This window comes from Alexandromys fortis, unplaced genomic scaffold (genome assembly GCF_014885135.2).
Source record: "Alexandromys fortis isolate MF-2015 unplaced genomic scaffold, M_Fortis_MF-2015_v1.1 scaffold_595, whole genome shotgun sequence".
Taxonomy (NCBI): Eukaryota; Metazoa; Chordata; class Mammalia; order Rodentia; family Cricetidae; genus Alexandromys; species Alexandromys fortis.
Window position 1 is genome coordinate 4,164 of NW_026068476.1, and position 15,215 is coordinate 19,378.

At 39.2% G+C, this 15,215-nt stretch overlaps 1 protein-coding gene across 2 annotated transcripts; it reads left to right on the plus strand.

Moving 5' to 3' along the window:
• Positions 1–568: 568 nt before the first annotated feature.
• LOC126495766 (zinc finger protein 14-like) lies at positions 569–14,123 on the plus strand. Of its 2 annotated transcripts, XM_050133363.1 has the most exons (4): positions 569–697; positions 3,940–4,066; positions 4,550–4,607; positions 5,958–14,123. In XM_050133363.1, exons 1-4 carry the CDS (start codon positions 695–697, stop codon positions 7,411–7,413), a joined length of 1,644 nt encoding a protein of 547 aa, XP_049989320.1. In that variant the 5' UTR covers positions 569–694; the 3' UTR covers positions 7,414–14,123. The 2 variants fall into 2 exon arrangements, with proteins under 2 accessions (XP_049989320.1, XP_049989321.1); XM_050133364.1 differs by lacking the exon at positions 3,940–4,066 and having other exon boundaries at positions 575–697.
• Positions 14,124–15,215: the final 1,092 nt, after the last annotated feature.

The window sequence follows — 15,215 nt, forward strand, 5'->3', positions numbered from 1 at the left end:
ATGTTAGAGCTTTTGTTTTAAAATTTGTTTTGTTGTTTATTTTTTGCTTCCTTACTTGATTTGGTTTTCCGAGACAGCTTTTCTCTGGTACTATGTTTTTGGGGTTTTATTTATTTATTTATTTATTTATTTATTTATTTATTTATTTATTTATTTATTTATTTATTTATTTATTTATTTTGGTTATTCGAGACAGGGTTTATGCCTCTGCCTCCCAAGGGCTGGGATTAAAGGTGTGCACCACCACTATGTATTGTCTGTCCGGGAACTAGTTCTCTGGACCAGGCTAGCCTCCACTTAGAGATCCCGAATAGATATGCCTGCACCATGCCGGGCTTTTTTGTTTTGTTTTGGGTCAGGATCTTACCATGTAGCCCTGAATGGCTTTGAATTCACAGAAGTTCGCGTTCTTCTGAGAGAGCGAGCAGTCAGTCAGGTCTTGCAGCTGAGCTTTCCTAAATTGTTTTGATAATTTTCTCGGACTGAGTACAATTCGCCAATCAGGGACCATATTACTAAAAGACGCCGAACTGTCCAATCAGGGGCGCAGATGGTTGCAGCGCGCGTCCCGGAAGTCATTTCTTACGCTTCGTTTACTACGGGGGGGGGGGGATCCTTGTGATGGTCTGGTCTGGACCACTTTGTGTTCAGCTGACTCCAGTTCTCTTTGAGAAGACACCCAGACACGTCAGAAATGGTGAGTGTGCCTGGGGCGCTGGAATCTTGGGGACAATTGGGTTTTGCGTCGCCAGCACCTGGAGTCTTCCCGGGCGCTGTGCAGTCCAGTGGAAGGCGGAGTCTGGCTCAACAATGCCTGTGCCCACCTGTGCGTGCAGTGTGCACCCCACGGAAACCTTGTGCCCCGAGTGCCCCAGTTTTCTGTTCTGGTGAAGCTGCTTCCAGCAATCTTGGGTTAGTCCTTGCCATGGACTTTCGCCTACTCAGACCTTGCGGCGCTGGCGGGTTGGAAATGCAGAGCCCGAACTGTAGGGACCTGGGTGGTCTGTGCAGTTTCCCTTCGCTTGTGCTTCTGTTTGCTTTGATTTAGGTTTTATGCATTATCACCTCGGATATCATTTCTGTCTCCTCCCATCCCCTCCCCTCCGTCATCTGGTCTGCCTCAGAATTGTTTCCCATGCCTCCTGGTGGTTGAGAAGTTTCCCACAGAACTGTCTCTCCTTAACACCCCATTCAATATGGTTTTTGGATTTTTGCCTTCGGTTTTCTTGTTTTGTTTTTCTTTAGTATTTTTAATTTTATTTTAGATTTATGCGGTTTGTTTTGTGTGTGTGCGCTTCCCTGCATATATGTTTGTGTACCACTCGCATGCTTGGTGGTGCCTTTGGTTCTCACGGAACTGGAGTGACAGCTGGTTGTGAACCACTTTGTGGGTACTAGGAACTGAACCCAGGTCCTCTGCAAGAGCAACAAGTGCTCTTTACCACTGAGCCACTTCTCTAGCCTCCTTGTTTTGCTTTAGTTTCACAAAATGATAACGTGCAAGGCTTTTTTTTTTTTTTCTTGTTTTCCTGACTGAGGTTTTCCAAAGTTACCAGTCTGAGGAAAGATAAATTTGCTTCATATGTTGTTTGTAGTGATTCTTTGTTATATATTTTCATTTTATTGAAAACAGTTTCTATTCTTAGACAACATATCCTGATTATTGTTTCCCTTCCCTCTTCTTCTCCCAGTTTCTTTCTATTTGCCCTCCCCTCTGGGTCTACTCCCTTTCTGTCTCTCATTAGACAATAACAGGTTTCTAAGAGATAGTGGCCAAACATGACAAAGTAAAATATAATGAGGTAAAACAGAAAACGTCAGAACAAGGTTGGACAAGGCAACCTCATGGAGGAAAAGAGACCCACAAGTTCACATGTTCGGGTGTCCCATAAGAGTACTGAACCGAAAGCTATAATATATACCCAGAGGACCTGGTTCAGATCCATGTAGGCCCCTAGGATTGCTGCTTCAGTCTGTGAATTCACATAGGCCTTGTTTAGTTCATTCAGAGGGCACAGAGATGTTAAGAATGGAAATGCCATCATGGTATGTTTTTCCACTGATCCTTCCCTGTGTCTTTTAATTAGTTTAGGTTTGAAGTCCATTTTGTTATATGCTAAAATGGCTACAACAACTTGCTTCTTAGGTCATTCACTTAGAATATCTTTTTTCCAATCCTTTTCCCTGAGGTGATACCTGTGCTTGGTATTGAGGTATGTTTCTTGGATGCAACAGAAGGATGGATCCTGTTTTCGCAACCATTTTGTTAGTCTGTGTATTTTCTTTTTTGCTGTTGTTGATTTTTATTGAGCTTTACATTTTTCTCTGCTCCCCTCCCTGCGTCTCCCCTCCCCCTTCAACCCTCTCCCAAGGTCCTCATGCTCCCAATTTACTCAGGAGATCTTGTCTTTTTCTACTTCCCATGTAGATTAGATCTATGTATGTCTCTCTTAGTGTCTTCATTGTCTAGGTTCTCTGTGATTCTGATTTGTAGGCTGGTTTTCTTTGCTTTATGTATAAAAACCGCCTATGAGTGAGTACATGTGATAATTGTCTTTCTGTGTCTGGATACCTCACTCAATGTTAATGTTTTCTAGCTCCATCCATTTTCCTGCAGATTTCAAGATGTTATTTTTTCCACTGTGTAGTAAGTACTCCATTGTGTAAATGTACCACATTTTCCTTATCCATTTTTCAGTCAAGGGACATTTAGGTTGTTTCCAGGTTCTGGCTATGACAAACAATGCTGCTATGAACATAGTTGAGCACATGTCCTTGTGGCATGATTGAGCATCCTTTGGATATATACCCAAAAGTGGTATTACTGGGTCTTGAGGAAGGTTGTTTCCTAATTTTCTGAGAAATCACCACACTGACGTCCAAAGGGGCTGTACCAGATTGCATTCCCACCAACAATGCAGAAGTGTTCTCTTTTTCCCACAACCTTTCCAGCATAAGTTGTCATCAGTGTTTTTGATCTTGGCCATTCTTAGAGGCATAAGATGGGTTCTCAGAGTTGTTTTGATTTGCATTTCTCTGATGAATAAGGATGTTGAGCATTTCCTTAAGTATCTTTCAGCCATTTTAGATTCCTCTTTTGAGAGTTCTCTCTTTAGCTCTGTACTCCATTTTTTTTATTGGATTATTTGTTCTTTTGATGACCAATTTCTTGAGTTCTTTGTATATTTTGGAGATCAGATTTCTGTCTGATGTGGGGTTGGTGAAGATCTTTTCTCATTCTGTAGCCTGTCGTTTTGTCTTGTTGACCATGTCCTTTGCTTTACAGAAGCTTTTCAGTTTCAGGAGGTCCCATTTATTAATTTTTTCTCTCAGTGTCTGTGCTGCTGGGGTTATATTTAGGAAGGGGTCTCCTGTGCCAATGTGTTCAAGCGTACTGCCCACTTTCTCTTCTATGAGGTTCAGTGTGGCTGGCTTTATGTTGAGGTCTGATCCATTTGGACTTGAGTTTTGTGCATGGTGATAGATAATGGGTCTATTTTCACTCTTCTACATGTTGAAATCCAGTTATGCCAGCACCATTTGTTAAAAATGCTTTCTTTTTTCCATTTGATATTTTTTTGCTTCTTTGTCAAAAATCAGGTGTTCTAAAGTGTGTGAATTAATATCCAGGCCTTTGATTCAGTTTCATTGGTCCTCCTGTCTGTTTTTATGCCAATACCAGGCTGTTTGCAGTACCGTAGCTCTGTAGTATCATTTGAAGTCAGGGATTGTGATGCCTGACTGGCAGGCATGTAGTACCTGAGGCAGTGGATCTTCCTGTATTAGGTAAGTAATCAAGATAGCCTCCCACAGGTATTCTTCAGTTAATCCTATTTAAAGGATCACTTAGAGGTATCTTCAGAAACATATATGCTAGATGATTCTGTATCTTGTCAGCCTGTCAGGTAAAGCTAACCATCCCAATATATGCACTCTTAGGAGCCAGTGACCTCTGAGGATGTTGCTGTGAACTTCACTGCAGAAGAGTGGGCATTGTTGGATTCTACTCAAAAGAAGCTCTACAGTGCTGTGATGGAAGAAACATTTTTAAACCTGATCTTCATAGGTAAAAAAAAAAAAAAAGTGCTTGTTAGGAATATTTTCTAACACAAGTTCTGTCAAGGCAAAAATCCGAATCATGCTGAATCAAAACAAACTGGGCGGAGGGGCGGGGGGCAAGACATGACCACATGTTAACTTTCCAGGGAGCAGTTTAAATAGTCTAGGGGAGTGGTCCTGACCTCCTCTGGGGAGGGGCCAAGGTTTGGTGTGCTATCTTGACCCTCCTTGGCCCTCCTCAGCAAGGTGTGAAGGGGCACAGGGGCGGGGCCTCCAAAGATGGAGGCCAGAGACCAAAATTTACAGTGCTCCCATTGGTTATTCAGTTAGAGTGCAACTGTTTTCTGCTTATGTGTGTAGTGTTGTGATTTGGATTCTTGAAGGGAATATGTAGTAAATTTAGAGTGAATACCCATGTCATAAAAGCTAGATTGTAATAATTTTTTATGTTCAATATGAATGTCGTAAAGTATTCTGATTTTTCTTCTAGAGAAAGCACTAGAAGAAAATATTGAAGAGGACTACAAAGATCTCAGCAGAAATACAAGGTAATTTATATTCAGTGGACAAGAGTTTATGTCAAATATTTGGGAATCATAAACCAACTGAGATCCTGCCAAATGCTCCAAGTAAACTTAAATGAAAAATGATCCTACACAAATTCCTGCAACAGAGCATTGATTTACCATTCAATATCTGAGTATCCCATCTATGTAATCTATTAATATCATAAATACGTCAGGGACATTAAGCTCTGAAGGAGCTTTTCTGGTGGCTTATTACACAAAACTTACCTTCATATCCAAAAGTATTTACTTTTTTTACGTATATTATTCTGTCATTTCTTATTAGAGCTGTCATTTATTTTCTCTCTTTTGCTGTGACAAAAAAAAAAACCACACAACTCAGAGGTAGAGCTCATTTTTACTTACACTTCCTTGTCACAGCCTAATCATAGAAGAATGTCAAGGCAGGAACCCAAACATGGCAAGAATCTTGATGTAGGAACTGAAGCAGGGGTGATGGAGAAATTCTGTTTATTGGTGTGCTCCTCATCCGTTACTTGGCTTCTGGCCCACATCTCTAGGGGGACAATACCCACAGTGAACTGGGGCACTCTACCTCAATCAGTGATCAAGAAAATGCCCACACAGATAGACCTAAATGTCAACTTGATAAAGGCATTTTCTCCTTTCTGTTTCTCTCTTCTCGGATGTGTGTCCTAGTTTGTGTAACGATGAGCAAAACTAAGCTGCAGGCATCTTTCCTACGCATCTCATGCACTTCCGCCGTGGGCACACTACCCAGCATTGTCAGAGGCCTCTTTTATCAATCAGGAAGGTGAAAATCCTCCCACAGACTTGTTTACAGGCCAAGCTGAATGAGCCATTTTCTCCATTGAGGGTTTCGATTCTCAGATGACCCTAAATGAATCTAGTTGATAACCAACCAAAACCGGCTGAGTATCTAGAATGCCACAGTGTTTCAGTTTTTTATGTGATTGTTATGATTGTCTTCCAACAATAAAACTTTTGCCTCCATATTCACTTTTTTTATGCCATTCATTTACTTTGTGTTCATGTGTATGGTGTCTTGCATGACAAAAACATTTGTAGAAGGCAGAAAAGAGAAAGAGATCCTTTAGATCAAGAGTAACAGAAACTTGTGAGCCCTCCACATGAATGCTGATCATCTAAATCCGATCTGCTGGAAGACTATATAAGTAAAGTCAACCCTCTACTTCTTTGCACATGACAGGATCTTTACATGTGGCCTATATTGTCCTTAACATTGATGGCATTCTTTTGTTGCCCCTGAGATAGTATAGTTGCAGTGGTTCACACACAGTCTCAGATATTTCCCTTGGCTACACTAATGTTTTTCTCATTTTTTTGCAGAACTCTGGTGATTGAGAAAGACTGTGGATGTAATAGTGAGTGTGATAAGAACCAGAAACCCATTACAGAGACTATCATCAATAAAGACGTGCACCCAGGAGTAAGAGTTCATCAAAGTCCATTGCATGTAAAAAACATCATTTGTCATTCATCCTCACATGGGTATCTCAGAGAACAACTTAGAGGGATACGATCTGTATGTAAGGAAGCTATGGCAAAAGATTTTATACATCAGAAACGTTGGAAACTCATCAGTCATTCTGAATCACTTCTGGAACTGGAAACTTCTCCTAAGGAGAAACCCTGCAAAAGTCAACAATGTAATGAAACCTGTAGGAGTCTCTGTTTTGATCAGCCTCAGGAGAGAGCTCACACTGGAGATAAACTCAATGAGAATGACTTAACAAGATGCACATATGGCCAGAATGATGAAGGAATCAATAAAGAAGGGAGACCATTTGTATGTAAACTTTGTGAAGAATCAGTCATTCATTCCAGTAACTTTATCAGCCATGAAAAAAGTCATATTGGAGAGAAAAGGTACATTTGTAGTCAGTGTGGCAAAACATTTACTTATGCAAAATGTTTTGAAAACCATGAGGTAACTCACAGTAGAGGGAAGCCTTGTGCTTATAAACATTTTGGAAAAGCCTTCACACAATACAGTTATCATAACAATAATGAAAGCAGTCATATTGGAAAGAATCCCTATGCATGTAGACATTGTGGAAAAGCCTTCACCAGTTCCTCTTACCGAAACATTCATGAAAGAATTCACACTGGAGAAAGGCCTTATGCATGTAACTATTGTGGAAAAGCTTTCACCAGTTCTGCTTATTGTAATATTCATGAAAGAATTCACAGTGGAGAAAAGCCTTATGTCTGTAAGCATTGTGGAAAAGCCTTCAGTGACCTAAGTCGCCGTAGTAGACATGAACGGAGTCACACTGGAGAGAATCCTTACGCATGTAAGTTTTGTGGGAAAGCCTTCAGTGACTCCAGTCGTCGTAACAGGCATGAAAGGATTCACACAGGAGAGAAGCCTTATACATGTAAGTATTGTGGGAAAACTTTCACTAATTTTAGTTCATGTAAAGGTCATGAAAGAGTTCACACTGGAGAGAAGCCTTATGTGTGTAAGCATTGTGGAAAAGCATTTACCCGCTCCAATCAACTGCACGCTCATGAAAGAGTTCACACCGGAGAGAAGCCTTATGCATGTAAACATTGTGGAAAAACCTTCAAAACTTCTACTTGTCGAAACTTGCATGAAAAAATTCACACTGGAGAGAAAGACTTTGTCTGTAAAACATGTGGGAAACTGTTCATTCAGTCTAGTGATCTTAACAAGCACGAAAGAGTTCACTCCAAAGACAAGCCCTATGCATGTACGCATTGTGGAAAATCCTTCAGTGACTCCAGTAGTCGTTACAGACATGAAAGGCGCCACACGTGAGAAAAGCCTTGTTGAAAAACCAATTTCAGTTTGTGTAAGACTTCTGAAAGACTCCACACTGGACAGAAGCCTCATGATTTGAACATTGTGGAAAGAGCCTTCACCCACTATTGAACATTCATGAAATGATTTACACTAGAGACAAGCCAACTCATGGAAACATTGTGGAAAAACCTTCAACACTTCTGCTTGGTCTAACTTGCATGAAAGAAATCACACTGGAGAGAAACCTGTGTTTAAAACATGTGGGTTCTCATTTAGTCTAGTGATTTTTAAAGGCATGAAAGAGTTAACTCAAAAAACAGGCCTTATGCATGTAAGAATTGTCAAAAAGCCTTCAGCTGCTCTGGTCATCTTACTAGACATGAAATGCTTCACACTAGTTGGTAGCCTAATGCTGCTGGTTAGCACTGTGGATAACCTTCACTATTTCCACTTTGCCCAAGAGTAATAAAAACATTCACATTGGAAAGAAACCCTCTGTTCATAAACATTTGGAAAACTATTTCTTTGTTCTTATTTTATCAAATATAAACTATCTCACATTAGTGAGGAACCTTACCAATATTAGCAGTGTGGGAAAGCCTTCTCCACCTCCAGTTCCTGTAACCCTCATGTAAGAATTTACACAGGAAAGAGGCCTAATGCATGTATGCATTCAAATATTGTCAGAAGCCTTCATAAGTTTCTGTTTCCATGAAGTTCTAAGAATCTACCTTAGAGACAGATCTTATGTGTATAATCACATAATCCTTTAGCAGCCGCAGTTCTTATTATATTCAATTTTTTCCCCACTGGGGAAAGCTTTTATGTTTTTAACAAATGTGGGGAAAATGTTCACAGTTTTTAAAAACCCTATCCTCTTAAACAATCTGTTCCTGAATTTCCATGTTTCAGACCTATGGTCAAACCCAAAATGATCTCACAGTGAAAGCTGCAATGTGCAGACTTTGTGACAGTGCATTGGTCAAATTGCTTCCGTTGTGAGATATGGAAGAAGAATGTGATTGGAACATGAGATGCCTCAGCTAGTAATGGTTCTTGCCAGAAGATGTGATTATCTCAGTTCCCTCATTGGATCTTGCATGGTGGAAATAGAGATCCAGTTCCTGAAAGTTGTCTCCTGAGAATCAAATGCAGGCTTCCTAATGAACACAGAAAGAAAAATACAAATGAGTAAAGAAATAATGACATGTTCATAGCAGTAGAGGCATAGCTGACAAATACAGTGTTTTAATGTGGAAAGATACAGATTGTGAGACCTGCAAAAGTGTAATATTAATGCCCAATATTTTGCTATATGTAGCATGCAAACTACTTGCATTATGAACAGTACCTGTATTTCGTTGTTGTTTTTGGTTTTTGGTTCTGTTTTTACCTGTGGCTATGGCAGTAGCTTTGAAAACAGATATAGTAGTGGTGTGCTTGGGAATGGCCCAATAGGCTAATAAGTTTGAAACTTTGTTCCCGTTGGTGGAACAGTTTGAGGACAATTAGACAGTATGGCCTGGGGTGAATATCTGTCACTCTCAGCAAGTTTGAGATTTCAAGACATGATACTCCTAGTCTACTCCCTCTGCCTCCTGATTGTATACTATCATGTGAGTCCTGACATCGGGCCTTTACTCCTCCTGAAGAGATCCTCACACTCTGCAGCATCAAGCCCATTGTAACACTTCCTTCTAAATGTTTTTCTACTAGTTGGAATTTGTCACAGCTAAGAAAAGGACATTCAGATATCCACCTTGGGGTTTAAAAGGAACCAAATCCAAGCACATGCCTTTAATCCTAGCACTTGAGAGGCAGAGGCAGGTGGATCTGTGTGAGTTTTAGCTCAGCCTGGTCTGCAAGCGCTAGTTCTAGCACAGGTTCCAAAGCTGCGGAGAAAACTGTCTCAAAAAACCAAAGAAAGTCAAAGAAAAGAAAAGAAAAAAAATCCAGTAAGAAATTTTCATTGCAAAACTGAAAAATCTGATTGTCATTTTAAATGAAATAACAGTTGTGAAACTTTGTCATATACTTAAATCTTAAGTCAACAATAAATGAAATACTTTCTGGCAGTTAGTCTAAAGGCTTTAGAAACAAACAGCTTGAAAGAAGTACATTCACATATTGAGCATTTTTATTATTGGCCCATTTCTATACAGGAGATTTACTTTGCATTATGTTTTCCTTAAGGCAAGGTATGGTTTTTGTGTTCATTTCAGTTTATCTCGTATCTAAAGATTTGGAGCTAGGATTTATCTTTATGAGTCTGACTTAGCACGTGTTTTGTAGTTGATTCCATTTACCAAACCATTTTCTGATTTAAGATTTTGTGTGTGTGAGCCTGAATAGTATGCCATTGTAATTGGGAGAGAGACTAGAGAGGAGAGTAGCTGGGTGTGATTGACAGGAAGAGGAAAACTTGAAAACCGTGGAGGAGGAGAGTCTAATTAGGGATGAGATGAATACAGCCAATATGGGAGAAGAATGAGGATCTAATGCCAATGTTGTTTGGTAATGGTTAAGAGGTAGTTATTTTGGAGCCAGGGAGTCATGGCACACGCCTTTAATCCCAGTACTCGGGAGGCAGAGGCAGGTGGATCTCTGTGAGTTCGAGGCCAGTCTGGTCTACAAGAGCTTGTTCCAGGACAGGCTCCAAAGCTACATAGAAACCCTGTATCGAAAAACTAAAAATAAAACAATAATAAAAAAGTAGTTATTTTGTATATATGCAAAAGTTTATGTCTTGTATAGTGTGATATATATACACCTTGTATAGTGTAATTATACAATATTATAAATAATGTTATGTTATACTTAAGTATAATGCAGGTGTCAATACAAGAGTATGTACATACTCATGGATACACAAACACACACACTATATTAAATGAAATTATATCACTTGGCATGACAGCCCCTTCCCCCAGGAACCCTATATTAATAAAAACAACAGTACCAGGCATAAGAAATCTCTGTTTGCATTGTTCATGATGGTCCATGTAATTCCCCAAGCAATTTAAGTAATACTCTTTTCTTTGGTCATCTTTGAGCGGTTGAGGGTAACTTGTATTTGCCGACACATTCCATACTTGGGATTCAGGACTGGGAAAGGTTGAGCTGGATCTAACACCAAAATCACTTTCATTAGTCTGTCATAGTCATAGATGCAATTCAGTTTGCCAAGTGAGAGAAGTGGTCAATAGCCCTCCCCAACTGTGACTTTTGTTGCTGTTTGCATGAGAATGGCTCCCAAAGGCCCCCATATTTGAATGGTTTTTTACCAGTTAGTGGAACTGGTGGGAAAGGTTAGAAGATGTCACCTCGTCGCAGGGCATTAGTCACTGGGATGGCTTTAAGGCTTCAGTGCTGACATTGTTCCAAGGTAGCTCTTTCTCTCTGGCTCCAGCTTTCAGATCTTTTTAGCTAGTATCCATTGCTATGCTTGCTCACCTGTGCCATATTACCTGTGATGATAATGGCACACATTATGGGCTCTATTCTCTAGAACCATGAGTGTCCAAAAATTTTTCTTTCCAAACTTATTTTGGAGCCAGGCGGTGGTGGCGCACACCTTTAATCCCAGCACTCAGGAGGCAGAGGCAGGCGGATCTCTGTGAGTTTGAGGCCAGCCTGGTCTACAAGAGCTAGTTCCAGGACAGCCACCAAAAAACTACAGAGAAACCCTGTATCAAAAAAATAAAAAAAAAAAAAAACAACCTAAGTTATTTTGGTCATGAAATAGGAAATAACAATCGGAAAATAACAACCCAATGAACCCAAACAGTGATCAGTCTGGCAAGATATCAACACAGGCACAATAGTGTCGTCCCTGTCTTGTTGGTGACCAGCTACTGTATAATTTATATTTAGGCCTGTCCAACAGGAAGGAAATTGTGCCAATACTAGAAATATAACCAATGAATAAGGGTAGTGATATTATGGATTTTAAAGGACCTACTTCTGCCAGCATTATTCCTGAGTCTTAAAACTTATTTTTATACTCACAGAATTATAGCCCATACCATTTCTTTTTTTTTTTTAAAGATTTTTATTTATTATGTATACAACTTTCTGTCTCATACCCACACGCCAGAGGAGGGCGCCAGATCTCTCTTCAGATGGTTTGGAGCCACCATGTAGTTGCTGGGAATTGAACTCAGGACCTCTGGAAGAGCAGCCAGTGCTCTTAACCTCTGAGCCATCACTCCAGCCCCCCATACCATTTCTTAAATAATCTCTCTAGAGCAAGCAGACAGTTCCAGCCTTGTTTCATTCTTTCCTCTTGCATTTTGAGGAAAGGGGATGCAGATTTGGATACTTCCTATTTTTACAGTAATATAATCAATGAATAAAAGTTGTGTCTGTTCCTCCTCATTCTTAGTTCCTTCCTGTTGCCTAGAGACTGCTTGTTCATTTCCTAGACGCTCAGACTCCCAAATTGATCACAGAGAAATCGGTATTAATTGCAGTATTGTTTGGCCAATAGCTTAAGCATATTCCCAGCTAGCTCCTAGGTCCCAAACTAACCCATCTCCATTAATCTGTGCATCACCACAAGGTCGTGGCCTACTGGACTCCAAGGTAAGCATCAGTCCCCAAAGGCTACATGGCTTCTTACTGACTTTGCCTTCTTTCTCCCAGCATTCAGTTTAGAGTTCCTGCCTAGCTCTATTCTGCTAAGTCACTGGCCAAAACAAATTTATTCACTAACTAATAAAAGCAACGCATAGACAAAAGGACTTCCCACACCTCTTACCAGTTTCTTCTCACCTCATATTTTCACCTAGTTTGTTGACATGATCTTAAAAGTTTTTTTATTAAGCTATATAAATTTTTGATCTTGTTTATTGAAAGGATGTGTTAATTGAATGTAATACCAAGTCTCAACACAAAGAATGCATGCACATTAATCCCTCTGTTGTGCTATTGATGACCGACAGACAATTCCATTCCCTGGTGTACACTGAACAAAATGTTGTCATGCAACTAAGGAAGATTGTAAGCATGATAGAAATAAGGTCAGAAGATGTCCTTTAGGGGTTGCAGTGACTACGGACTATCTCTCTTCTTACTGATGTTAAAATCATCAATAGTAACCACTTATTGATATTAGTGTTTAAAAGAATTATCCATGACATCTAAATAGTAATCCTTATGATTATACTAGACTTGTAGATTAGTTTTCAGTCATTTAATAATAGTATCCCCATACAATAGAGCTAAAGAAGGGAACACTAGACCTCCGGAGTGGGTTCTTTTGCCTCACAGCCATTTCACCTTACATAGCCAACTTAGTTTACCCTGTTTCCAAATATTGTGGCCACATGTTTACATTTTCCCCAGTCATTCCAGATTCAATAAAGTATTAATGACCTATCTGCTAGAACAAATTGCATTTTGTCGTAGAAAAAGTCAAGTTTAAACCCTGGCGGTAAAGGTTCCTTGTGGATCTGGACTTTGTGACTGGGAACCTGCATGAGTACAGTAAATCTGTGTTTCAGTGGATATCCTGCTGTTCTGATTCTCAGTAAGCCTTTGGGCCTTGGTTATAGCCAACTTAACTGGAATCAACCAGTGCAATAACTCATTTGCATTGTAGTCTCTTTGTAATATTCAAAGTGCCTCAGTTACTGTTAAGTTTACCGGGTCTCAGATAAGCAGGAGATCCTAGTCTCCAACCTTTGCACCTATTGACACCTGTGGTGTGATATTTAGGGTGCTATTAACTATTTTATAATATCTTAAAATGTTACTTATTTCTATAAAGCAAATATAACTTTGATCCTGAAAACTGGTTTTCATTGAGATATGAGTTAACACTGTTACAGAAGTTTCAACAGTAATTTATGTTGAGAAATTTTTAATTTTCTTTCATTTATGGCAATTCTTATAAGTAACTAATAAGTCAAATTTATATCATTTTGGTATAACTGGATAATATACACAGTAATTTCATGTTGGATGAAATGCTATGTATTACTTTTAAAAATATTTTTATAAAATTTTTTAATTTTATTTTTCATGTATATGGATGTTTGACCTGCATATTTGTGCCTCGTGCATGTCTTGTGCTCGTGGAGGCCAACTTTGTTCTTTCTCTATAAAATACCATTTTCTTTATGAGGTTGATAGGACATACAACACCAACCAAGAGTCACATTTAAAATCTAAATATGCTTATTCTATACAAATAAAATTGTCTATTCTGTTGAGTACTAAAATAGTAATAATTAATATCTCATAGTTATAAGATACCTTATCATATCAATTATAAGATTTAACTTAACTTATAACAGTAGAAAATATGGTTGATGACCTGTCTACGTGAGCTCTCCTTTTTAATAATACATTTTCCTAAGTTTGACTGTGTCCAATTTAACGAAAAAAAAAAATTAAAGTACCAAGATGATGTCTGTTCAGCCTCCTTAAAGTCTTCCCAAAAGTTTAAGCTTTATGTCTTTGACATCCAAGGTTTTCTCCTTAGATTACAGTCATATCTTTAAAAGGACAAGGTTCAGATTAAGGATTGTTAATGCTAGTAAAATGTGATCTAAGATCTAATCTAAAAGTGAAAATTGATATATCTTTGTCTTTAAGATGACCTTCCTAATACTCATTCATATATGTATTATATGCATGTTCTTGTAATTTTATATTTTTCATTGTACAACTTGGTTTATAATTAACTGCTATTTTAATTAAATATGCCAAATTGACCTATATTTCTTTTCTAGTGTAATTTAAGCCTATTTAGTAAAAGTTAGGTGGAACATCACTCAATATGGTATGTGGTTGGTCATCCTCTCAGCCCTGAGTTTATAAATTTAAAATGTCCTTGCTTCTCCCTAGAAAGAATACCTTCTATACCAGGGCACATCTTCATTATCATGAGCAAGGCTCTCATCTTGGAAAGGATTCTTTAGTCTCTGCCTTTCCTAAAATGGAAAGACTGATAAAATAACTTACCCCTTTTATTTCAGGGTTCCATAAGTAATAATTATGTTAAAAATATGTCCCCAAATAGTCTGTTTCTTCAAAATAATTGATTGTTTTCAAATAAATATGTCAGAATGCCAGTTAACAAATAGAGCCTTATATCACATTTATTCAAACATTTTTCCCTGTCAAGCTTGAGCCAAGTGTTTTATATATATATATCAGATAAATAATATTTTACTTTAAAAAACCTGTTAGATGTATATATCTTATTTATTTATTTATTTTGAAAAATTACCGCCTCCTCCCCGTTTCCCATTTCCCTCCCCTCCTCCCACACATCTCCCCCTCCCCCCACTGCCCTACCCCTCTCCCCCCCACTCCATTCCCCCTCCCTCTCAAGAATGATGAGCAGTCCAGGTTCCCTGCCCTGCGGGAAGTCCAAGGTCCTCTCACTTCTATCCAGGACCAGGAAGGTGAGCATCCAAACAGGCTAAGCTCCCACAAAGCCAGTTCATGTATTAGGATTGAAACCTAGTGCCATTGTCCTTGGCTTCTCATCAGCCTTCATTGTCCACCACGTTCAGGGATTCTGGTTTCATCCCATGCTTATTCAGTCCCAGTCCCGCTGGCCTTGATGAGCTCCTAATAGATCAGATCCACTGTCACAGCGGGTGGGTACACTTCTCGTGGACCTGACTTCCTTGCTCATATTCTCCCTCCTTCTGCTCCTCATTTGGGTCTTAAGAGCTTAGTCCAGTGCTCCAAATGGGTCTCTGTCTCTATCTCGATCCATCGCCAGATGAAGGTTCTAAGGTGGTATGTAAGATATTCATCAGTATGGCTATAGGATAGGGTCATTTCAGATTCCCTCTGCT

Bases quoted from the DNA above. Each gene is read 5' to 3' on its own strand.
- LOC126495766 (XM_050133363.1), top strand. The intron at 4,067-4,549 runs GTAAAAAAAAAA...TTTTTCTTCTAG, and splicing joins TTTAAACCTGATCTTCATAG to AGAAAGCACTAGAAGAAAAT. The intron at 4,608-5,957 runs GTAATTTATATT...ATTTTTTTGCAG, and splicing joins GATCTCAGCAGAAATACAAG to AACTCTGGTGATTGAGAAAG.